Source organism: Parasteatoda tepidariorum, chromosome 7 (assembly GCF_043381705.1).
Source record: "Parasteatoda tepidariorum isolate YZ-2023 chromosome 7, CAS_Ptep_4.0, whole genome shotgun sequence".
In the NCBI taxonomy this organism is placed as follows: Eukaryota; Metazoa; Arthropoda; class Arachnida; order Araneae; family Theridiidae; genus Parasteatoda; species Parasteatoda tepidariorum.
Window position 1 is genome coordinate 77,406,671 of NC_092210.1, and position 26,186 is coordinate 77,432,856.

Here is a 26,186-nt window from a genome sequence, read left to right on the forward strand (position 1 = left end):
ATAATTGTATAATTTTATACCACTTTATATTATAGATGCACTGTCAAAAGACATTGGTTCTCTTTGGAGTTTGAAACATTTTGCATTTATTACAAAAAACGACTCGTATAACTTTTACTCCGATGAAGTCAGACAAAGTTCCAATTTTATTCGTCAAAGGGATTCAACGAAAAAGAAAACTATTTCCAGACAGGTATGAGCAAAAAACTTCATTTACATCCATTTTTGGTTTTAAAAAAATTTATAAGAAAAATTGATGCTGAAAAACTTCCCTAAATATTGTTGATCTACCATCGTCTCTTGAATAAAAAATGATTCAGATTTTAGTTTTACTGAAATAAAGTTGTTATATGTTGTAGTTGAACCCTTTACAACTCAAATCAATAACTTCCAAAACAACATTCGTAAACTTGAGATATTTACAAAATAGAGTTATTCGAATTATGCCGTGTGTGCCATTACTTTCCACCCATATTCTGTATTATTTACAATAGTGTAATTATAATTACATAGTTTGTTTTTTGTGGTTTTTAACCAAACATGACCTGACAAACAACTTCACTTTATCAGACAAACTCTATTTTTTAAAGAAAAGTGCTTCTTGTAATAATTATAACTGAATTGCGGAACATATTTCTTCTTAATTACTTAATTATTCATTGTGGAATAGTCACTTTATTATTTCTGTCATCAATTACTTCAACGAATGAGTTGCATATTAGTTTTGTAGTTATCAAGGGTGGGATTAGCTATGGTCTATATAATTTACATAGTTCTAAAACTAACTAAACAAATTATCTTGTTTTTAACCAAATATGACAACTTATATTTTGAAGAAAAATACTTGAGTTGTAATAGCGATTAACCGCTGAATTACAAAACTAAAATCACCTTGTACTGAAAAAACTTCATTTGCGCAAATACAATTTATTATAAATTTATGTTATCAATAAATACTATAATGAATGAGGTCAAGATTATCTTAATTGTTATCAAGCTTTTGAATAGAACAATATTGTGTGAAACATAATAGTTTAATTACATAATTAATTTGCATAGTTTTTCATATTATTCATTAAATTAAGTAAAACAATTATCTTGCGCAGTTTTCGACGAATATTTCTCAAATTTTATAGCAATAATTTTTTAATCAATTTTAAATTGATCCAAAAGTTTTGCTTCATTTTATTGAATATTTTCAAAGTCATAGCAAAAAAATTTGAGACAAAAAAATTCTTTTTTTTTAATATAAAAATGTCCGTATTTCCATAAATATTTGAGCTAGGCTTACGAAATTTTGTGCAGTTATTGAATATAATAATCAAAAAAGTAGTTCAATTACTTCAAATTCATTACTATTTGTGAATTTAATAAAATTTTAAATATTACTTCCACTTTCATTAATGAACTTTTTATTGCAATTAGGAAAAGATTTTAGAGTTAGAAACTTCACCAAGCTTCAACAGAAGAAGGTAATTTTTATTATGATAAAATTAACAGAACAATGCTAATTTTTCACTGATATTCCTGCACTTCTTTATTTTAGTGATAAGACATATCTTTTCATTTGTGGAGGTGGTCTGATCAGTAGTTTTGCTGTTTTTTTGACAGTCATAGTATTGTAAGTTCCACTTTCAATTTTTTATCTCTTCGTAACCAACTTAACATTTAAGAACATAAAATAAAAATGTTAAAGGGTATAAATGTTTAAAAAAATTAACTATGTGAATTAAAACATTTGAAAATTTTGCATCTCCTTTGCAGTTCTTTAATTGGGTACTTGCACTTCAAGAAAATCACGTGACCCATGACGTCAGCTCGTTTATAAGCGAAATGGTGTGTTAAAGTTGAGCTAAGTTTCTCCATATAAATTAGAATGTTAATTAACGTGAAATTACTGAAATACAGTGCCGCATCACAGTTTTTATTTTCGTAACTAAAAATCCTGCAAGAATTTTTGCCAAAAAGTAAGATGAATGATTTATCCCAAAAATATCCAAAATCAAAATATTTTTAAAGAAGCGAGATTCAAGAATGTCGCAGCCATAAAGAAAACCCCAACGTCAGAATTTAAAAAAATTCTGAAAGAGAACTTAAAAGTTGTTTCTGAAACTTCGCTCTCCGAGTACATTATAGTAAGTAGAATGGTAAAGGTTATTTCATAGCACATTAAATAGTATGCAATTCACATAATATTTTCGAGAGTTAATTAAATAAATATAGGAAAATAATAGCTGCCTCTTGTACACGGAACAAAGCTTTTAATATATCTTACACTTTAATGTCATTTAATTTTTTTTTTGTAGATTCTGTGGCTGGAAATATCGTTTTCATCCAAAGATGGTTCTCTGTTTTGTATCGTTGCTCTGTTTAATCACTGGATTTCAAATAGTTATCATTGTATCAGTTTGTAATTAAATGAAAAAAAACATTTGAAGGACAATAAACCACTGAATCTATCCATAACTTATTTACATTCAAATTTGAGCCAGTTAAGACACTTGAAAAATTAAGTTAAGCCAGTTAAAACACTTTAAACTGTTTAAGGTTATTTTCCAAGACACATTAGAGAAAGAAATATCTTTTATGTACAAAGTGCAGCAGTGTATCGGTCGATTTTAAAAGTTATCAAGAGATGAATGATTATAGCTTTAGTTACTTTATATACACAACGATGCAAAGAAAACATAAAATCATTTAATTCTAAGAACTGCCTTTATTTTTCAAAAATAACATCTTTTCTATGCCCACTATGCCTTGCCGAATACGTACGTATGGATTGAGTCACTCAGAAAGAAGTGCAGGTCTATACGGCAGTCAAACATTACGCCGGCACAGAGCGACGTCCACAGTGATTCACTTCCATAATGGTGCAAGGGCAGTACCATACATTACTCTCTATACCATGAACAGGCCAAAAATAATAGTTCAGACTGAACAGGAAGGCTGAATTTGCCCTGTTCAGGCAGGCTCTCTTCTATGATCTGTAAGGCACATTGACTTCTTGGGCTAGCTAATTGAAGTTCTATATGAGATCGTTCACTACCGATACCCAGTTAGTTTATATAAATGGCACACATGGCTGGGCTTTTCAAGGAATATCTTAATACTTAGGATATAGTAAGTGAATGAGATCATACCTAAACTGCATGTTTGCAGCATGCTGTTCTCCCAGAAACCTTCCAGGAATAAGTGCTTTATTAGAGGATAAGGAAGAGGGATTTATTGTCCCAAACTTTTTTAAAAATTTGCGTAATAGTAGTAAGCATAAGAGGTCCTTGTGATACCTTCATTGCTGTTAAGGAGGGTCATATCCCACATTAAACCATTCACAAGTGTCTTTTTGCTGCATTTATCTCGCTGTGATGTCTATTAATTCATAACATTAATTGTCATTGCCTTATATTATTATCGCTCTTGTCAAACTTAGGTGTATCTTGATATAATGTTTCGCTTGATTGGGTTCACTTAATTGTATTGAATATCAATATTCTATATAGATATATGTTAAAATATACTATAAGGTTAATGGTTTCAAAGTAGTTAAAAAGCAGTAATCAATTTAGCATGCTTCTGATACTTTTTTTAAGTTGTCCACAAAGTGTAAATCAAATAATGTCTCTTCATTTTCATCTTCCACATCTTCTTCTGGAAAATCAGAATTAAAATGAGACATGAATTCCTCCGGAAAACGGTCTTCTTCTTCTTCTTCCGAGGATCCTAACAAATTCGAATTATCCAAATCAACTTTTTGCTCGGGGTGTTTTTCCCGAGCATTTATCTCTCTCGTAATCCCTTCGATAGTTCTTTCTCGTTTTCCTTCTCTGTCTATCATCTAAAAAGTAAAAACGCGTTTCTTAAATTTAGTTGCTTTAAAAATGAATAAATAAATAAAGTTATAGGTTTAACGATTTTTTTAATCGAATTAAACAAATTGATAATATCATTAAAAATAATTGTGGATTAGAAATGGAAAACGACCTAAATCCAAAGAAAAAATTTTTTTCTAGAGTGTTGAAAAATGAAGAACGTTCGCAAAAAAATTGATTTGGTACTTAAGCCGTTTTCCATTTCACTTCTTTGGATTTGTAGCTAACAACACCTTACTTATTAATCTAACTTCCTTACTCTTAGCTTTTAAAGACCTTCTTAATTTTATTTTATTTTATAAGCAGAGTTGAACAGCCGACCCAATTTTTGGGCTTACGACTACTAATGTTCAACTCCGTATCCCTGTAATTTTGAGCCCAATTAAGAAGACAAGGGAACTCCTGGATCAAGTATTGGGAGATAAATTTTGCCTTCGTGGAGGACTTTTTAATGGAACTAACCCTCATTTGAGTTACATAAACAGGAAAAACACGAAAACCTCTCACGGTTAGTCTGACGCAAGCGGACTCTAACCCATGATCCGTCTACCACTGAGGATATTTTACGTCAGCACTGTGGTCGGTGAGCTGTATCTTGTGATCTAACTAGCTATAATTTGATTCCGTAGCTTTCAGAAACATCTGAAGTTATTTTGTATCAGCCCTGAAAATAATTTTTTTTATTAATTTATAGCTATTGAAATACATAAAAAAACGTGCTTAAATTTTAATCTTGAGTACAATTTGCAATAGTAAAGCAACTTTTGAAATCATGAATATCTTTTCAGGTTGAAACAAACTGGTTGATACGTTTTCATTTTTTAAAACATTTACTAGAAATGATTTTAGATTTGTCTAGGAGTCGAATAATAAAATAAAATTTAAAATTTAGAGATATAAAAAGAGTTTTATCACCTTAACCGCTTATATGTTAATGCTCCAAAAATGGAACCTGTACTTTGAGTTTGAACTTAAGGACTGAATAATACAATTTTTCATACAGTTAACCATTGCATTATGAAGTATTTTTAGTATTTATTTTGGCTCCATTTTCAGAATTATTTTATTTTTTATTAATGCTATAAATTCGTTATAATTTGTAAATTTTTATCCTGCCTGTAATATAATTTGCCAAAAATCCAATTGTCATTATGCGACTACAAAACTTATAAACTTTGAAGGGGAAAATATTACCCTCTCTTAGGCATCCAATTTGAAATTTTATTTTAAACTCATAAAACCAAAATACTAGTTTAATATAAAACTAGGAGGCTCCGCCCCCTGTTTGCTAACGCTCGCCAACTCCCGAGAATTGCTACGCAATCCTATGTGGTTCACGCCGTGAACCATGGCTCGCTGCGCTCGCTCGCCAATGAACACAATGTTCTAGCACAAAGACATAATATATAATCATCAAAGACATAGTATTTTATCATTAAAGACATAGTATTTTATCATCAAAGACATAGTATTGTACCTATGTAGAAGAATTCTACCAATGGCTTTTAAAAAAGTATATTAGCTATTTAGATTGTGCATGGTGAAAAAATCAAAACATTAGCTAAATAAGAAACATATTAGCAAAATAAATTATCAAATATTGCTTCTCTAATATTCTGCATTTTAAAGCGTGAAAATTCAATGCATAAATAAACGCGAAATATAAAAAAATTCAATGCATTCAATACAAACACTTAAACGTTTTTTAGACGTTAGCTCCCAGTAGAAAAATATCAATTCAACAGCGGCCTTTTAAAGCATTCTCACTTCAATTAATTAATTAATTCCTAATTGAGTTTAAATTGAATATTGTCATGTTTTCAGTTCATGAATCTGAATTGAACAACCTGATAATGCTCACTCTGGTTATTGTTTGTTATCTGGTTGCTCACTACGTGCTCTTGCGCGCCGAATCCAATCAATTAAAAATGAAAAGTGTTGCCAGCGCGAGAAAAGAAATATCATCGGTTTTATTGATACATACATACGTACGTATTAGCGTTTTATATAATATAGAAGATAGATGTTCTAGTTTTGGAACATTAGCGTTTCAAGGGTTCTGTTTTTAGATTTCAAGTTATTCATTGTTAGGTGATGTAATGGGAGTTTCATTCAATAAGTATTATGACACTTATTCGAAGATAAAAATGATGTTTGAATGGAAAAGAGCGGGATGAATGCGTTTTGATTTAACTTCCTTTGTTATGAATTTGCTGCGACTGATAACAGAGCGATAGTGGTAGAATGCTTAGTAAGTAATTTAAGATATGCATTCTTTCATGAACAGTGTTTTTCGCTGTTCTTGATTCTTGAAAAGAAGTTCTTTCAGATAAGGTGTAACTTTCAAGGGGCTTTTATACTTTTTTGTGTTATTTAACAATGATTGAGTTGAAATTTAACATTAACGAGGTTTGTCACTGTGTTCCCAACCATGGTATTGAACAGATTCTCGCTATTGATAATTTATTTTATTCTTATGCTTTATTTTATTTCCGATATAAATATTTTGTTATTAATGTAGTTAAAAAAGAGTGTATCCTTTTCCTATTTGTCTCATTTACAAATTTTGCTTCAATTTAGCACCGTGTCTAAGAGATGAATAACAATACAACAAACAATGGCCTTGTTAGAATCATTTTCTGATTCAAATTTAGAAGATCAAGATGTTTGTTAGCTAGATGACAGTAGCTTAGACCCTGTTATTTCATTCTATTTTTATAGGATATTGTTTTTCAAAGCAATAGTGGAGACGATAGAGAGTAAAATAAAACCTTAGAATCAAGTGCAAATAGAAAACGAAAAACTGAAAGCTCAGTTATAAAATCGAATAAAAAAGTGAAATTTGATGAGTCAACAGAATTAAAAAGCCAGAAACAATTTTCTAAAGCCCTCATGAATGCATATGAATAGTGCTTCTCTTAACGTATTTTAAAACTATTACTGGGGAATATATAGAATATCTCGTCAATATATAATCATTTTATTCTTTAAAAAAAGTTTAAACTACTAATGCATTTCTCTAAATTTGACCTGAAAATTTAAATTTTCAGTTAGTAGCCAATGGCTGGTAGACTCTAATAACTTAGTAGCCACTTTCTCCTCAAACTTTATGAGTCTGTGACTAATATCGACAGGTCGTTTTCCTTTAATAGTCACTTTTTGAAAACTTTCTTCCTGTTTGGATAAATATTAGAAATAATCTACGACTTACATTTAGAAGCTCTTTAGTAGTAAATTGATCAAATTTCAAGTTATTTGGTTAATGCTTTCTGAGTTTGGTATTTAAATGGTTCTGAAAATTTCTTATTTTAACTTTAAACTTGCAATGATAAGGTTAACCAGCTTTAATATCATTGCTAGTATTCTCAATTTTTTTCCTGTATTATTCCAATTAAAAGAAAGTAACAATTTAAATTAAAAAAGATCTGAATATTTCATCAAAGAAATAATACTTAAGCACTAAGTAACTTTGCCATATTTTTCTTATACTTTTGTAATGATCTTCCCTACCCCACTGAGCAAATGTATTCTATAAACTAAACTAACTCAAAGCACGCTGCCGAAATTAATTCTTTCTAATTTATTCTTTCAAAAGCATCATCGAGAGAAAAAATATAAACGCAAGTTTTAAAAAATACAATTGTTTGTTTGAATAAGTAAATAAACAAATCAAGAAAGAAACAAAAATGTCACCAACATTTCGCCTATTGCGTATTAAAACTTTAACTTTTTTTAAAGATATTATTTATTAATAACAAATAATTCTAAATAATCATTACTTAATGGTTAAATTGTTTTCTGGCATGTTCACTTTTAAGATAGTTTAGATAGTTTTAAAAGTATAAATTTGGATTTTAGAATGAATAAAATGCAATAATCGGGATTAATATAATGTTTTAAGGAAAAGAAGGGTGTGCCAAAAATTAATTTATAAAGTAACTAATGCAATTGTAATTGAAGAAATTGATTATGTGTGACGACTAACAGACAATCTCAAGTTCTATAAGTGTGATTGTTTAAAAATTTATTACAATTTTTTACATATTTTTTTTATACAAATACTGCTTTGGCTTAATCGCTTTGCTTGAGAAGCAATATAATTTTTTAAAGTGTTTAATAAAGTACTTTCAAAATTTCTAAAAATATTCAAAATTCAAGAACAATTGATGAAAATATAGATATTTTAAAACTATTTTTTCTATTGAGTTATTATAGCTTCGTATGACTATTATAATGACTATTATAATGGTCAAACAAATTTGGATAAATTTTTCTATAGAGAAAAATATTTGTTTATTTTTAATGTTATTTATGTTTTGATTCTGTACAATAAATATACTCTCATAACTGATTTTAAAAAAAATAATAATAAAATTTGCTTCCTGTAAGTCTATTTTTAATCATAATGTAACGTTTATGTAATAAAAATAGACTTTTTTTTATCACAAAACTTCCTTCTTTATCACAAAACTTTTACGATATTTTAAAGAAGTTATAGTTAGGATTTGTTATAGTTTTCTATAAAGTCTAAATAAAATATTAAAGCTTATACAATGATATTAGGTCTGACTTTTATTACCCTTTACTCTCGCGAATTCTTGTCCTAAATAATAGCTAATAAATTGAATTATTATCTAATTTAATTTATGAAAAAATGGGGACAACGTCGTTTAAATACTTAAATGACCAACTCACAATATGTAGTTGATGAGAATTTTTGAGTCATGCAGAGACTACTTAAGGACTTATTCTTCACCCTATATTTATTATTCACATTCATTGTTCCTTAAATAAAATTCTTGAGTTTCTTATATGTTGAAAATTATTTTAAGTTCTTTCAAAGAAAAGTATTTAAGTGGCATATTAAAAATATAGATTAATTATAATTAAATCCAGACTGACCTTATCGTATTTTCAATAGCAATGAAAAATTATACCTTAAGTAAAAAATTTGATTCAAGTTACATTTCCAGGGGTTTTTTCTGCTGTCTCATGCCAAATAGCGTAGAAATGCCCTACTAAATTATATTTCAATCCGTAAAAAAATGCTAAAAATTAAAATTTATCATTTTTTATATTGAGTTATTTGAGTTTTGTTTTTTGCACCAGAATGGATAATATACAGTGTTATTCATAATTCCCTCCGCCTGTAAACGCCATTTTTCTTTACTACAACTGGCTTCAGTGGTGCAATGCATGTTACTGCCATCTACCGGCAACTGCTTAAATTAAAACTAAAATATTTTCGGAATAATTTCATATGTTCTTTTTTGCCATATTCGTCTTCGTTTTTTTACTATAACGCTTCAAAACCCCGGAAGGAATTATGAATAACCCTGTATAATTCAATAAAATATATATTCACTATAAGAAAATTGTCATTCTTTTTCATCACGAAATTATTTTTCGAACAACGCGATAATTAAAAAACGATAATTAAGTTAATTAATCGAAATTATTTTTAAATAAGCATTCTTTCGCATTTATGAGTTTTCTTTGTTCTCAGCTACTCAAAAATCTGATCTTTTTTCTTTATTCTAAGAAAAAAAAATCGCATTTTTCACATGTAATGCTTGCGTCTCAGGAGAGTACCTATAATTAAAATTAACCAGAGCTTTTTCTTTTTTAAATTCCCTAACATATATTTAATATTATTCGCTTACTGCTGCCATCAAGTTTTTTTCTTGCTTCAAAGAAAATGCTGTGAACTCCGGTACTTCAATCAGCAAAATACATCCGTTCGGAGTTGAACAAGCCACCTCATTGCTGTGCTGTTTGTGATTCAGACGAATTAAGCCTTCTGTTTCAAACTAATGGGAAATAATTAACAGTAGGTGAGCAACTGTGATCAAACTTAGCGTTTAAATGAGCAATTCTTCATTATCACTGCACTTACTTTAACAGACAAAACTGGGCAATGGTGCTTAATAAGTATATCCCATAATTCAAGATGACCGGTGCTTTTTGTCACCAACAAAAATGACGGATGGTTTTGGCTCCAGATTGCATCCGTTACATACCCTTTTGGACTTCTGTGAAAAGAAAAAGTATGTTAAAAGTAATTCACTCAAAATAAGTCTTAAAAATGAGCTCAGAAAATTTTGCTAAATTTGACTACTTTTTGGACCAATTTAGTCGGTAGGTTTGCATTAAAACGTATAACATCTAATGATAAAGTTAAATTATTCAGGCTGTTAATTTACGAAATGTATCATAAAAACTGTAAATGTTAACTCTCGATGAAAGATTCCTTAATGTGGATGTGGAAATGCAAAAAATAAATAAAATGGTCGAGACAATTTTATTAAATTTGGCTACTTTTTGAACCAATTTAGTCGGTAGGTTTACATTAAAACGTATAACGTCTGATGATAAAGTTCAATTATTCGGTTTGTTAATTTATGAAATTCTTCATAATAAAGCTTGCAAGCAAATGTTAATTCTCGATGAGCGATTCTTTAATGTGGATGTGGAAGCAAAAAGAAAAATTATTTTTAAAGAAAAACTCTAGTCAAAGAGCAGTATTATTTGATTGATTGTTCGATCAAACTTGCCCTGGTCTAGATAGTGGGTAAAGTATTCACACTTATCATTGCTTGGGTCAGATTTCAATTCCCTGTACTAAAGTCTAGGTGTCTCATCGTATTACTCTTTCTGGTTTCCAATTGTTATCTCCTAAGATTCCAGAGCCGACAAAGTTACCCATGGTTGTGTGGTAGGGCTAAATGTTGCCGAGGAAGAGTACCATTATCTGCCCACCTATATAAATTATGATAGTGTTGTGTGCTTTTGTGTCTGTATTGTCTTTGGACAATCATTAAGGATGAATCCCAGATCGTCATCCATAGCTAGTTAGTGTAGCAAATCAAAAACGATGAATCTAGGTGTACTCCTAATATGCATTTTTATCAGTTCATCATTACTGGTATTTTTAAATTTCAAATTAACTTACAAAAATTTAGAAAAAAGTAAATTTGTTAAACTTTGTGAATAAATTAAACGAAAAAAGTTTTCTTATTTTTGCTTTTATTGTTGGATTGAGAATTCCTTACTGATTTATTTTTACTTATATTAACTTTATTCAATATATTTCTGTATATTGATGGTTAAAGGTAACAAATTTAAAGGTAAAGTTATAATTACCCAATGTACTTTCTTCATTTTGAGGAGGAAAGCCCGCTGTTTAAATACTTACCAAAGTACCGCTGTTTAAATGCTTAATACTTACTTTAAATTTATCATTGGAGATTCTGTAAGGTCTTCAGACCATACCTAAAATAAGAAAACGTTTGTCTCAAATATGAATATTGTTCACATTATAATTTTGAAAGAGAAGTTAAAAGAATAGTTTAATAATTATGAAAATATTTAGGATGTTTAAGGGCACTCTACAAAGTTTTTTGCCACTGTTTGAATACTCAGAACAAAACTTTAAACTTAAATTGTATTAGGGGTTAGGAAGTAGGGAGCAATTGAACCCTAGTTGATAAATAAAAAGCTGACAAATTACTTAGTTTCAATTCTCTTGTGTTTTGCTTATGGATTTTTATTTTTTTTTTTTCCTTTTTACTTAGAATTTGACTTTTTAAACATTTTTATTGCTAAGAAAGCATACCTCAACGCCATAACAACTGCAAGATGCGAAGAGCTTTGGAAAAAACACATTCCTGGAAATATCAATTACTGGTCCATATCTTGAAGGGTACGATCCTGTGATGATTTCCTTTGGATCTTTGTATTTACGATTGCATGAAAGAACTGTACCTTCTTCAGCCCCTACCATTAACCGATTCGGCTGAAAAAATATTTCATTATGTTCAGTAAGAAGATGGAGTTAAATCATTTTGAAAAACTGTTCAAAATATCTCTACATTTCATTTCCGTTTTTTAAATGCTCCAAGGTATTATACTATTTTATGAATTAAAATCATTATCTGTCTAAACCAGTGCATATACAAGGTGCGCCTGGAAAGTTCAGAGTGGGTTCAGCTCCTTTTTTTAATCTCAAAGTTGCATCAGTTCGCTGCAATGTGATTTTCGAAGAAATACATTTCCGCAATATCCCCTAGTAAAAGGCTGATAGAGAATAAAACTTCTCAACTTCATAGCCAACGACATGCTGATGCAATGTGGTTACTATTGCGCACCGACCGATAGTGGGGGGATAGAGCTCCAGATCTTCACAATTACTATTCATGGTCATATTGTTCTGCTGGTATGAGCCTACACAAGTTACTTTAAGAATCGATCATATAGTACACATTTCACTCGTCTTCAATGGGTAAAGCACAAAATAGGGGCAAATCTTGCGCTTACCCAAATCTTTGTGAATGATCTGTTATTGCTGATTCCCAATTCCTCTGATATCCATCGGTGGTTATGAATATATGGTCATAGATATGATGACAGATATTATCCAACAGCATGGGACTAACCCGTTGGGGAATATCAGTCATCATATTTTATGGATGTCGAACAGAAAATAATCAACCAAGGCCTCCCTTTTATCCTGGAAAACTGTAAAACAAATCGTAAACGTGTCCAGTTAGTAATAAAACTTTGTTTATCCGCAGTTTCATCTCAACTTAGCTTATTTTTTACCCCAATCAACTTTTTGTAGGAGGCTAATCTACTTCAATTTCTTATGACCTTTGCCATGTGCCGTTTCCTCATGGGTCTCTATCTGCAGATGCATATGAGAGTATTGTCATTTCGCTTTGCTTTTGGGACATCTATACATAAACGAACGTTTCAGACACACCTTGTAATTCGTTCAAATTGCAAAATACAGAATTTTTTTTTACTTAAAATGGGATAAGTGTCTTACTAGTGTAGAGTCATATTCTAGACATGTCATGTTATAGCAGACATCTGGGTTTGTACTTTGTATAAGAGGCATTGATAAATTAGGCTGGACCATGTTTCTAGAATCCCAGCAGTATAACTGAAAAGGAAGAATTTAAATGAATAAAGAATTTTATTAAAATGTGTAATTATTTAGAACATTGCTAAGTAAAATTGAAGATAAAAATTCCTACATGTCCTCTATTTATTAGCAAAGTTTAAAGTTACCCGGTAGAACAATTTATGAAGTTCGTATAAAATCATAGTGTTTTTAAAGAAAGGCTCCGAAAATTCAAAATTATTTTTAGAAATTATTATCTTTTCCAAATTAACAAGAATATTTACAAAAGTAGTTGCAGTACAGGGTTATTCATAATTCCTTCCGCCTGTAAACGCCATTTTTCTTTAGTACAACTGGCTTGAGTGGTACATGTTACTGCCATCTACCGGCAACTGCTTAAATTAAAACTTGAATACTTTCGGAATAATTTCATATGTTCTTTTTCGCCATATTCGTCTTCGTTTTTTTTTTTTTTAGTATAACGCTTCGAAACCCTGGAGGGAATTATGAATAACCCCGTATATTCAATTAAAAAGAAAATATCAACAATCATGTTCGGCCAGGATTGTTGATATTGTTGAAACCACGGTCATTTTAACTAACTTCTCTTTAATAGAGATACCAAATATTTCTTTTTTTTTTCGTTGACCAATTAATACATGATTCCAAAAAGAGATCATGGCCAGTAAATTTACTTTGTTTAGCAATTTTAATTTCTTTTATATTATATTTATATTAAATATTTAAATTTGATTCATAACTTTCAAAATTTGACGATTTTCAGCTCAAATGCTTCTTTGTGAACAACTATTATTCATAATTTTGGAACATATTTTTCATTCGTTATGAATCAACTCAATGATGATAAAACGATTTTTGAATTTTTTTTCTTTTATTCTATATTGATATAGAATATAAGAAAAGAGATATTAATGGGTGTTGTAGGTTGTTTGTTGTCTGTTGCTCTTCTGCCTGTTGCTCCAGGCAGGAAACCTTCGAGTTGAGTTTATGACAATTACTGGTTTAAAGGAGTCTTTTTATTAGTGAAAAAAATATGTAATAAAATATTGAGAAATAAAATAGATCAAAACTAAGTAGACTTTTCCATCTCTTGACGCGGAAACGAATTCTAATCCACTCTTTGATGTAATCCACGTTATATCTGATACACTTTCCTTGTGACTGGCATTAATGGGTGTTGTCTGTTGAGCCTTGCCTCCGATTCTTGCATCCCACAAACCTATTAAAAAAGAAGAAGAAAATTTAAGCCCTTAGAATGAAAACGGCAGTGCATAATGAACCTCTAATTTTGACAAATTTATATATTCCGAAACTGCCCAATTCCATACTCAAAAATTAAACGAACTTATTCTTACAAAGAAACGGTACGATTTTGTATGTTCACCTCGGAATGTCACACTGTTTATTAACAGTAGCCTGCCTCAAACAATTCCGAGGAAAGAAACTGAAAGTTACTTACGGTTAATTTAGTTCTTAATTTTCTAATTACTTTGCCAAATCGCGAAAGTACACAAGAAAAATTTTATGGTTATACCACTCCGAATTTGGTTTTTGAAAATTCCAAAAAGTGAGTGAATGAATGCATTATTTCAAGTGAACACCGAATCGGGTGTATCTTTTACATATTTTAAGGAATGTTTTTAATGCTAAACACGATTAATGGAGAATGCTTACATCAGGCTCACGATTCATGAATTGTGTTTGCCACAGAAAGCGCCATTTTGGCTACTTTTGGAAATCGTCGAATGTCAACTATAGATTGATTTGAATCGAGCACGAGAATTGCTCGTCGCTTACCATTTAAGAGAAATCAAATGGTTGTATGTATGTCTTTAATTGAGTAATATAATTAAAAAGTTTTACTTAAATCCGTCAACCATTATAAATAATTTTATATACTCAATACGCTTCTGTTCTGTTAAACCTAATTCGAATACGCTTTAATGTACTTTCTGTGATGTGAGTAGGATTACCAAACAAATTAATTTTATTTCAAGAACTAATGAGAGTATACATTCTAAATTATTAGTTATTGCTGTAAATTGTATCTCAATAATTACTTCCCTGACCTTTACGTTAATTATATCTTCTTGTCATGTTTTTTTAGTTAAATCATAACTATATGATTGATCGAAAACAAACCGAAATTAACGAAAAGATGGCAGAGATATTAAATTACAAATTGTTGATATACTCTTCAAATCTTCAGCCATTTAAGTATTTCTAAAGAGCTCCACTGTGACTGGGTAGTAAAGAAACATCTGCCGTAATCGTCCATTCTTATTACTTTCAATAAATTGTTGGAAAGTTCCTTTATTTATATTTTTTTTTTGATTAAAAAGTTTTAATAATTTATCCTCAACATACTCACCAACTTGTCCGTTGCCATATCCACCAAGGAGCAACTCTAAATCTCGAGGTGAATATTCTACAACATTTAAGGAAGCCCTTGGCAGCAAAGTGCAATAAGGAACATTGCAATTCTCTAAATCATAAAATAAATAAAAAATTGTACCTCTTCGCACTATAATTACAGTTTAATATCATTCAATAAGAATTTTTTTAACTAAGTATTTCCGTTAATTCGCTTAAAATGTGGTCCACATAATATTATACTCAAATTTTTACATTCTTGCAATAAAAAATCGATTTATTATTAATGCAAAATATTTTCCGATCGAAAGACGTATTTATCGATATTTATCACAGTTTAAAAATTTGAAAGGGTAACGGATTGAATTAGAGAAATCAATTATAAGTCCATTAGAGAAAACGCAAAACGCAGGGTGTTCTGTAAAGATCACTCATAATTTATTGTTTTAGAATCCTTATGAAAATTGAAAACAAAAACGTATGAAAATATCTACATTGAGGGAAGGGGTCTCAAATTAATATTTAAACAAAAAATAACAAAATTCCATCGAAATCAGATCAATTACAGTACAGGAATACTAATGCAAATGCAATATGAATGCCCAACTTCGAAACAGAATTGATTGGAGGTTGAAATTTCAAGGAGTTTTTAATAGTCGTCTTCAACTTCATTCTGTTTTCTCCCGAAAATCAAACCTGAATTTATTTACAACAACTGATTTACATGTTCTGCGATTTATCAGACATCGATAACGTTTCCGTTTTTCCTACCTTAAATATTAATTTGCAACCCTTAATGTGTATGCTTTTTCATTTTCAATTTTTATGAGGATTCTAAAATTACATATTAAAGGTGGTCTTTACGAGAACACCCCGCACATAAATTGAATTTTTGTGGCATGCACTGCAAGCATAAAATATACTTATAAAACCCAAAAGGCTATACAAAAATATATTCGTTTCTCTTTATTTTTCTTTTACATCTGACTTATTTTATCCGACTTCCCTAGAGAACATTATTTGTTTCGCGCAGTAAAGCTGATACAGTGTCTTAAAGCTCTTCATTTTATCCATCAATTCTTTATTATTCAAATTTTTATACTAAAATAATGGAAACAATTCGATACTAGCACATTTTTTTTATATTTCTCAAAAAATACTTAGAGAATCAGTTTATAAATTTAGAAGTGTTTAGATCGTGCCATTTCTCATACTGAAGTTTGAAGCTTTTTAAGGTTTGGGGGACCAATATATCAATACCACCAATATATCGTTGCAAGAGAGAAAAACTTTTTTTAACACCCTATGCCAAAAATTGTAGCAATAAATTTGTAACTCATAACTATCATTTTGGATATTACAGGCAATGATTGTACAAAATTTAGCAAACCTAGCTTAAATATTTATGTAGATATAAAGACTTTTATAAAAATTGTTTACGTTTTTTTGCTATAACTTTAAAAATATTCTATAAAATTAAACAAAACTATTGGATCAATTTAAAATTGATTATATAATTATTGCCTTAAAATTTAAAAAAAAATTCGTTTGAAACTGCTCAAGATATGAGCAATTAAAATAGTTCTTTTATACGGCAATGCGGGATAAAAATTTTTAAAAAAAATTTTTTTTCCATAGCGAATCGTATTTGGTAACTAATAAAAAATTTCTAATTTGAATATCTTACAAATTTGAAGCTTTTCAAGTAAATTTCTAAGTAGTTTTCTTACTTTTTAAAAGAAAGCTCAAAATGATAAGGAGTTTTCTAAAGGATAAGGAGTATCTTTTCTTTCGCAAGTTTTATTTCTTAATACTATTTCACTTCGTTATACGGACCATCATTAGAAGGGTATAATCATTTGATAATAAATCTTGTTTAAGGGTAGGAAATGAGATTTGTGGAAAACCCCATATCGCTTTGAGTTTTCTCTTAAAAAGTAAGAAAACTACTCAGAAAATTACTTGAAACTTTTTAAATTTTCAAGATCTTCAAATCGAACTTTTTTAATAAGTTGCAACATCAGAAAATGTGGTAGAATGAAAGTACTTCCATTTCTTTGTCTAACCCCTGTATTTTATTAATGCAGTTTCTATTGCATGCGCAGTATTTACAGTTTTTGTATAATAACTATTTTTTAACTTCTTAAAATCATGTATTTCAATTTATGTAACACCGTTTATTAAAATAAGAGTTCTTTTTTTGAAAAATTAAAAAAAATAGTAATAATAAAAAACTTATTGCTCGCACAGGAGCTACATAAAAAATATCTATACTGTTAATTTCAAAAACAGTAAATTAGATTAAAACTAAGTTACCCAATCTGCTGTTAACCAATATCTCTGTAGTAAACTAAGTAAGTCCTTAGTATTTTTCGACATTTACTGATATTTTTAGAGACTCTTTATGCCTTTAGGCTAATTAAGAACAGTGTGGATCGCAATTAGCCTACACAATCAGGAAGAATTCGCGTAGGCTTTTTGAAATTTATCTTTCACAAATTATTTACAATAAGCTTTCACGACAATGTTAGTATTCGAAACTACCTAAAGTAAGTCAAGCAAATTGCGCAATAAAATTTTTTTGATAAGACCTAAGACGTATCGCCTCTTTGCAATAACTTTACTAAGTGTCAGGTTGATCAAAAAATATTCCAACACTCTTTTCCAATAAACCTTACACACTGCACAATGACGGTGGTAATTAGAGAAGAACTAAATTATTCTAACATAAACAAACAAACATATAATTTTACAGATTCCTTTCTATTAGATATTCTTAATATTCTTTAAAATAATTAGAGTAATGTAAAAGTAAATAGATACGGTTTATTATTATTATTATGTGATCCACAAATTAACTACCACTTTTTTAGATAGTTACTTTTTTCATTACAGCAAAAGAGGATGTGTAGAAATTCATGAGCAACTTTCTAAATTATTATCATCATTGTAATTATTAGCATGAACAATATTAAAAAAAAAATAATATTATTCAATATTTAAACAAAAATATGACCTAGCAACAACAATTCATGTTTCAATTTACACACTAAAGAAATTAAGGGGTCATAGTACCCTTACAACAATTTTTTTAAATAAAGGTATAATCATTCATTTTGTGGATGCTTTACATGCTCATTTAACTTATAATCAATAATTTATCTTCAAAAAATGATCAAAATGTTTAATTTTTTTTGAAATTTTAAAAAAAATTTAAAAAATACAAATTTTTAAATCCCTAAGGCTTTTTTTTTATTTTAACATATTTTCGAGAAAAAAAAATTTCTTAGTGCTTACACTATTCATCCTAACAATTTTGTGCATCCATTTGTTGATATATCAATTAGAATATTTTTTATAGATTATTTGGTAAAAAAGTCGAAGAAAAGGTTAAAAATTCCTGTTAGGTATATATAACATGCTGCAAAAATTGTAATACCTCATAAAATGCTTAATCTGTACACAGTTTAAATAAGTGTTTTATACTTAAGATAAAAAAAGTTTGCTTCAAAGCTTTATCTTAAATAGACAAAAATCCATAGGGATTTAATACAGATTAAAACACAAAATTATCATCTACGAAAAAAAGCACTTTAAAGTCTGTCTGCCGAGCAAGTTTCTGTATTAGGGCAATCTAAAATCATTCATAAATTTTTTTAAAAATGTAGATAGAGAGATGATTTTTTTTCAGTGCATTTAAAATAGTTTGAAGTTTTTTTAGAAGCAATAAATTTTTTTCTCGATATTTTGGTCATTTTTTGGGTACTGTGAGTCTAAACATAAATTTAAAATTTAAACTACTAAAGCTTGATTAAAATTTAACCTATTATTAAAAAAAACTGAAGACTATTTTAAACTTAAATCATATTTTTAGTTTAGGCATTTAATATTGTCTAAATAAACAGCATAACTAACGAATATTATTTACGCTATTCCAGCATACCTTTCAAGAAGAAATCATGAAAATAATTTATTTCTAAGCAATGAAAAAAAAATTATTGGCTTACGGATATGATTATATTTTAAGTGATCAAGTTTCATGCATTTACCTATGTCCCATATATAGCATTCACAGCAGGAACTGGATGTACTTAAATGTATTTCATCAATTGAATATGCTCCAGTAATTTTGCTTCCATCCAGCGACCATGATAAATCTAGAACTTTCCGTTTAATATCACACAAGTCCCTAATCACATGATAATTATAATCAGTAAATCATACTTATCTAAACATTCAACTTAACTATTTAATCATGAGAAAATTTAATCCACACTGAGCTGCCACTTTATTATGACCAAGCAACAGTTTCATACGAATCGGCTCTTGCGTCACAGTGTTGCCATTCGAGAGGTAGTATAGTTTAGGATCTTTACTTCATGTATATAGTATTTTGGTAGCAGTACTTCATTTATACCGCACTAGAGCTGAACAATTGAGTATTGGCGGCGGCCCAAGAAACATTCCTGAAAATGATCCGAAAACATGCTATCACAATTTTGATCCCCCCCAGAGGGGATGGCTCCCCCGCTTTTGTTGCCCAACGACCTGCTTGCGAAGTCGCGAACTTTACGATAGAGCAGTTCCAAGAGAACTGATACCGTGCACAATTAACCCCTTAACGATCGGTTAATTTTCAAGAAAACGGTCATAAAAGTGCCTATTTTTTATCACATATCACAAATATACGTATTTGATTAGTGCTGACATCTAGTTTAAAATAAACTAACTATCTACAATTATCTTGAAAATATGCTGGTACTGCTACTGGTGTGCAAAATGAGAAATAAATATATTCCGGGCAAAAGAAATGAATTAGTTTTATTCTTATTGGAGCGTTACTACTGAACACTCCAGCCCGTCATTTTCACGGGAGCGAGAGGGAAGGGGTTAATTCCTTCACAGACTGCTTACCCACCCGCTCACTGACCACAGAGAGTGATGCTTGATCCACTGGGAACAGTGTCTCCCAATAAGTTCACTGTGAGCCATGGTAGTTTTGGATTAGACATCCTACTTATACATCATTTTTGAACAAGTACATCCTGTAATACTGATCCCACCAGCAGTTCTTTCAATAGAATAACGCATCTCGTCATACAGCTAGTCTTTTAAGAGATTGGTTTCAGGAACTAGGAGATTTTACTTTGTTAGATTGGTACCACTAACCCCCAGATCTCTCTTATTTGTAAAAGGCAATTGAAGAGCCATTTGTCCATAACCATCAAGCCTTACACTATCAAAAAGTGCCTGTGCAGAAAACGTCCTAGCTATGTCAAACTGAGCAGGCTTCTCCCGAACACATCCTGGACTGTTTGGGACTTTCCAGAGAGGACATATACTTACCCCCCCCCTTCTGGTCCTCGATTTTCTTAGGGTCAACGGTTTGCTGGACCTTGTCTGACTTCGTCAGGCATTGAAGGATAAGCCACAACAACAACAACAGCGTCCTAGCAGTAAATATTTTGTTAGAATTCATGTCATGAATACGCTAAATTGAGGAAGAAGAAAAATTCATCAACAAATATTGAGGAAATAGCCATAATAAAGTGCCAGCTCAGAGCATATTTATCATTTGATTATTTAATTTCATTCTTTGAAAATCTTCCAACGCAAAAAGACTATAATTTTCCACAGTTGGAAGCAAATATTGCTCGTGAGTTTCATTACTACGATTGTTTAAATATTTAGGATTATTGTACTTACAAGCTATGTAATGATTAAATATTTAATATAAATGATTTTGGGTAATGTAATGATTAATATAAACTATTTCATACCATAAATTTTAAAATGTAAATTATATATTGTAAATTAAATATAAATTAAACTTCATATTAAAATGCGTGCTTAAATATAAAAAATGTATCATATGTGTGCGCTTAATTTAATTTTCAACAAAAATCTAAGTTTATGTTAAGTGCGGAAACTGCAAAACACTCTTTAGGTTATGTATTTCATAGTTATTTCATAACATTATTATCATTATTAATTGTAAAAATCTCTTACGAACCTAAATACGTTGCGAGTTTTAAATTGCGTTTCATCATTTCGAAAATCCAAATCTTCAGTAAAATATTCCTCGTAAATGTTGACCGAGTTATTTTCCATTAGAATCATCTCCACTTGCTAAGACAAAAAACAGTAAAAAATTTATTATTCAAAAATACAAACCATATGAAAAATAATGTATCAAATTTGTAAGAACAAAATTTAAAGGCAAAGAAAGAAACATAGTTATAATATTTGATCAAATTAGCAATTTATCATTATTCAAAGCTCTGAGGTATAGAGAGCCAAACATTAACCAATTTCAAAAGTGGTTTAAAATAAAAAAAACTATTAAGCTAATTAGGAAAGAATTAGCATTAACATATTTTAATGCGTACTTTCACATTTATTTTTAGCTTATAACGCTATATTATAAGCTATAAATATACACATATTTATAGTTTATATCACATATGTTTATACAGTGAATTCGCGATAACTCGAATCTGATAGGACTGACGAAAACTTTCGACGTATCGGAAGTTCGACTTACCGTTAGTTTCGGTTTTGGACTTCCAAAATATTGTCGGATTATTTAATTAATGCTTATTAATTACAAATCTTCTAAATGCTTACAATATTTAAGATCATTTTTCTGACAAGCCATTTACGATAAGACTGTTTGAAGCACTTTATGATACCCTGGTCCATCGGCTGCAACTTTGCTGTTGTGTTTGGCGGGAGAAACTGCAAGTTTACTGCTTTCAAATTAGGTAGATCACTATGCGCTGTGCATTTATCCATAAAGAGTATCACTTTTCTTTTTTTAGCGAAGAATTTCCGATCCAATTTTCTTACATAGTCTTCAAATAAAACTGATGTCATCCAAAACTTTTTGTTAGACTTGTAATCCAAAGGATACGTTTTTACATTCTTGAAACATCGGGGATTTCGGTATTTTCCGATAACAAGTAAGGGCAATTTCTCTGTCCCAGACGCATTTCCTCCAACTAGGACAGTCAAACGTTCCTTGCTCATTTTACCCCCTGAGCAGTTTTCATCCTTAAACATCATAGTCTTATTTGGAAGACATTTAAAAAATAAACCCATTTCATCAATATTGAAAACATCATTTTAACTGTATCCTTGAAGTAAATTTGGTAACGTTTCATTTAACCACTGTTCACATACTTCAAGAGGGACAGCTTTAGCTTCTCCATGAAGAGTGCGAAAGACATTGTGTGTGTGTTGCAAAGGAAGGGGCAAGATATCAGCTCCTAGGTTTTTTTTCTTGCTTTAAAAGATCCAAAAAAAATCGAGTTAAAGGGAGTAAAATTCGAGTAATCGAGAATAATTAACATGAAATTGAAGATAAAAGGGTCGGGACCTCATAAAAAAATCGAGTTATAGTAATATTCGAGTTATCGTACTTCGAGTTATAGCGAATTGACTGTAGTTTATAAATTTAAAGTTTATAGCACGTGCTGTTATCCACCATATCCATTGTATACTTTAAGTCATAATGGAATGAATATTTACAGTTCATATTGTAACTAAGTTAATGTAGGGCATTTTTATGGATACCTTAGTAAGTTAAATCCTAATACCCAACAAATTTCTTTCACCTTGTGTTTTTCTTTCACCTTGTCTCACATAGAAAAAAAATGGATGAGAATTTCTCACCCTTTCTCAAAAACAGGGTGAGATTTCAAAAAGTTAAGTGAGATTTCTAAAAACTAAAAAATCACAAACTCTTGAGAAGAAAAATCATTTCCTTAATTATAATACATTTTTAACGTCTTTTACTTTTTAAAGCATTGAATATTTTTGGTGCATCATCATAGAAGATTTTGCTTTTACAAGGTATTTGTCCATCTTACATCAGCACATAAAAAAGTTGAACGTCTTATGCGAAGAAACCTTACCTACGGTAAACACGTGGTTGCAGAGAAATGTGTTCTAAAAGGGGCTCCGTGGTTGTGTTCTGTTGTTCGAAAAGTTTCTGAACAATACTGGTAAATAGGGAAGCTAGATAACGGGGCAGATGTTGAAAATAATTAAAGATTCAGGAAGAAAAGTGAAACGGATTTTATTCTAAATAGCGTAAACTTTTCCAAAATGCGAGAAATTTGCGAATTTTGAAACTGATTTATAGAATACGCGAATTTCTCGCGGTAATAATTTTTTAATGCGAGAAAAGAAAAAAATATGCGAGATTCTCGCGTTCTCGCGCTGTAGTGAAAACACTAAACTTAGTTAAATGATGCAATGATTGAATTTTCACAAAAATATATTCGAAATATTTTTCTTGTGTGAATATGACTACTTCGATACAATTTCAAAATAAAAAACGATGTACATAATAAAAAGATGCACAAAAAAAGAAAAAAAAAGAAGGAAAAAAAGAAAGAAAAAACGCGTCGTTCAGTTAACTGACATTCTGTTCTCTTCATCTCGATCAACAGATGACGCTGCTAAGTCAAATTCTAAAGACAGATTTTTTTTAAAGCGCTTACTTCCAAGAATTATTAACTACTAGCTTCAGAAAATAATCTTTTAATTGAAATATTGACTCTTTATGGCTCTTGATAAAAGAAATATTTTAAAATTAATAAGCGAATCTTATTAATTTTATAATAAGAATAAGAGTTATAGTTATAAGAGTTATAATAGATTTATAACAGTTTTATTATATAATATATAATAGTATTATAATAGAGCTATAAGAGTTTTATTTTATGATAAGAATAGAGTGTATAGCAAAATTTGTAAATAAAAGAAAATTAAATAAAATTAAAAAAATTAAAAATTGTTTGCAAAAACTCTGTTTTAATTAAAATTTTATAAAACGATCCTTTGAAAAATTAAATAAAACCCAATACTGTAAAAACCAGCAAAATTTTTTACAATATTTATTTCATTTTACTTTTTGTTCTGTCAACTTAGCTTTATAATTTTGCTTAGAAACAAGCTTAGAGATGTTTTAAAAAGATGGGTAATGTCTAAACATAAGTACGCCTGCTTAAGATGAAAAAGTATAGTCGTACATAGCTAACACAATAAAGAAATCAGAAGGAAAAAAGTATTTATTAAAGGATAGGGGAGAGTCGGGTAGCCCCGCCCAGCGGGTACCCCTGTCCACAGCCAATTTCATATGTATAGAATGTTTTCTCAACTCAATGGGCCATCGGACATTAATTGTTATCCTTAAGTGGACGGGGCTACCCGACTCTCTCCGAAACTTGCTGAAGATATTGAAAAAAAAATCTCTTTCTTTCAAAAATTGAAATTTGCTGCTGCTGTATTAATCTGTAGCTCCCACTGCCGTATTAGAGAGCTTTTACTTCCTGGCTCATACCTTATAATACCTTTATACCATCGCTATCCCTGGAACGGTATCTTCACCAGTAGGTCAAAAAAAAAGCAAAATTATTTTATAATCACTCAGCATTTAGTTCCAAAGGCATAAATATTTTTTTTTTAAAAAATTGTTACTTCTCCAAGCATCTTCACAGAATCAATAAAATTTTCTTCTTTTTGTATCCTCTTCGTGAATCGTGTAACTTGATCTTTATCTTTGTATTCCACATCGAATGGCCAGCCCCCAACTACATGGTTCATTCCCGTAGTACTCGTCTCATGCTGCTCTGTATTCACCTGAATGCATTACAAATAAAGGGTTTGGTGACATTAGTTTTATTTCTAGCATTAATATTGTTCGATTATTTACTTAAATTTAGTAGAAGTATTTTTAGTAGAAATATTTCAAAATATAAACTTAAAAGATGCATCATTTCTCAATTTATATTCTTCAAACTAATAAACTCTTTGAAATATCTATTTAAAAATAATATATTCATTATTATACTCTAAAATTTTCGTTAGTCCGAATTCACTAAAATTTTTTAATTACTTTCATAAACTTTTTAAAATTATTATCAAACTACCATATTATTTAACCAAAACAAGCTAAAAAATACATTTTTATTTTTACAGGCATTAAAGTATTTAATACATATTATTTAATGATATTTCGAAATAATAATTAAATTGCGCTTCGGGATTAAATGGAAAAAGCTTTTTAGAACTACTGAAAAAGCAAACAATATGCTTAAAAATAACTGTTATTTTTTAATACTTCCGATAGTATGAATTATACCATTGCACAAACAAATTATAAAAATAATTACGTGAAAAATAAAAATTTTAAAAGTTTTACCTCGTGATAAGACATATCTTTTGAGCAATGAGATTCTTTCGCTACAGTCGGAACTTGAACAAATTGTTTCTTTAATTCCGGATCTGGATCTATGTCAACAATTAAATGCGGCCCCACATCTGAAAAACAACATGGACTTCCGAAAAATCTCCTTTGCTGTACATGCGAATAAATAATTTCCATTTTCTGAAAACGTCTCTAAGAATAACCTCTACCGTTACTAATAACTTTCCATATGGAAGAAGTATAAGTATTGTTCTATATATAGCATTATTGTAAAGAGCTGTTTAAATAATTTAAGAATGACTTAATAAGCTATATTATTCGCTGTAAAAAAGTAATGTGATTGCAAATCATTAATCCCGAAGACATAGCTGCAGTATAAGGTTTTGAAGTATTGCTTTGGATAAAGAGGCACGTTGTCATGGAAACGCGATATTTCCACTATGACTTAATTGTCATGCAATACATTCGATGTTTTGACAAAAGGAATTCATGGCGGAAAAGAAAAGAATTTATAAGTTCCATTTTAATTCTTAGAAAAGTCTTACTGTAATTTTAATTTCATTATAGAACGTGAATATAGTGTCACACAAATTCATAAATATAACATTTTAAAGTTTTTGGAAATATATTTTTAAAATGATGTAAAAACTCCTTTAAATATTTTGTTTAATTATTTACTTAATAATTTTACAATACATTGATATAAATAATCAAATTATCACAAACCCAAAAATGTTTCTTATCATTTGTCGACAGTTAAAATATTTAGCAAACAAAATATATTAGATAATATTAAATATGA

General features: G+C 29.7%; 3 protein-coding genes and 1 long non-coding RNA gene across 4 annotated transcripts in view; 1 reads left to right on the plus strand and 3 right to left on the minus strand.

The window, feature by feature from the left end:
• LOC107455668 (uncharacterized) overlaps positions 1 to 2,447 on the plus strand; it is a gene marked incomplete in the record, with an annotated part of 114,444 nt that extends 111,997 nt beyond the window's left edge. Inside the window, 4 exon segments of the mRNA XM_071183666.1 lie at positions 36 to 193; positions 1,426 to 1,472; positions 1,547 to 1,621; positions 2,307 to 2,447. Coding sequence (XP_071039767.1) covers positions 36 to 193; positions 1,426 to 1,472; positions 1,547 to 1,621; positions 2,307 to 2,418 — 392 coding nt within the window.
• A 157-nt stretch (positions 2,448 to 2,604) lies between these two features.
• LOC107447541 (dynein axonemal intermediate chain 2-like) lies at positions 2,605 to 13,240 on the minus strand. Its single transcript, XM_071183671.1, has 6 exons — positions 12,697 to 13,240; positions 11,485 to 11,664; positions 11,098 to 11,141; positions 9,766 to 9,901; positions 9,533 to 9,679; positions 2,605 to 3,835 (listed from the first exon to the last, which is right to left on the minus strand). Exons 1-6 carry the CDS (start codon positions 12,787 to 12,789, stop codon positions 3,563 to 3,565), a joined length of 873 nt encoding a protein of 290 aa, XP_071039772.1. The 5' UTR covers positions 12,790 to 13,240; the 3' UTR covers positions 2,605 to 3,562.
• Positions 13,241 to 13,402: 162 nt separating this feature from the next.
• LOC139425965 (uncharacterized) lies at positions 13,403 to 15,283 on the minus strand. Its single transcript, XR_011637135.1, has 2 exons — positions 15,167 to 15,283; positions 13,403 to 14,014 (listed from the first exon to the last, which is right to left on the minus strand). It is a non-coding gene; the product is annotated as an uncharacterized lncRNA (long non-coding RNA).
• Positions 15,284 to 19,097: 3,814 nt separating this feature from the next.
• On the minus strand, positions 19,098 to 25,786 carry LOC139426113 (dynein axonemal intermediate chain 2-like). The gene is made up of 5 exons (XM_071183822.1): positions 25,379 to 25,786; positions 24,655 to 24,816; positions 21,182 to 21,297; positions 19,218 to 19,357; positions 19,098 to 19,111 (listed from the first exon to the last, which is right to left on the minus strand). The coding sequence occupies exons 1-5, from the start codon at positions 25,559 to 25,561 to the stop codon at positions 19,098 to 19,100; spliced, it is 615 nt and encodes a 204-aa protein (XP_071039923.1). The 5' UTR covers positions 25,562 to 25,786.
• Positions 25,787 to 26,186: the final 400 nt, after the last annotated feature.

What these genes read in the sequence shown, in the direction of transcription:
- LOC139426113 (XM_071183822.1), bottom strand. Translation starts at nt 25,561, where the DNA reads ATGGAAATTATTTATTCGCATGTACAGCAAAGGAGATTTTTCGGAAGT. An exon ending in AAGATATGTCTTATCACGAG is followed by an intron (nt 24,817 to 25,378) that starts GTAAAACTTTTA and finishes TAATGCATTCAG; the next exon opens with GTGAATACAGAGCAGCATGA. An exon ending in AAAACTCGCAACGTATTTAG is followed by an intron (nt 19,358 to 21,181) that starts GTTCGTAAGAGA and finishes TCATGTGATTAG; the next exon opens with GGACTTGTGTGATATTAAAC.
- LOC107447541 (XM_071183671.1), bottom strand. Translation starts at nt 12,789, where the DNA reads ATGGTCCAGCCTAATTTATCAATGCCTCTTATACAAAGTACAAACCCA. An exon ending in TAGAATATGACTCTACACTA is followed by an intron (nt 11,665 to 12,696) that starts GTAAGACACTTA and finishes ATATTTTTTCAG; the next exon opens with CCGAATCGGTTAATGGTAGG. An exon ending in GCAGTTGTTATGGCGTTGAG is followed by an intron (nt 11,142 to 11,484) that starts GTATGCTTTCTT and finishes TTCTTATTTTAG; the next exon opens with GTATGGTCTGAAGACCTTAC.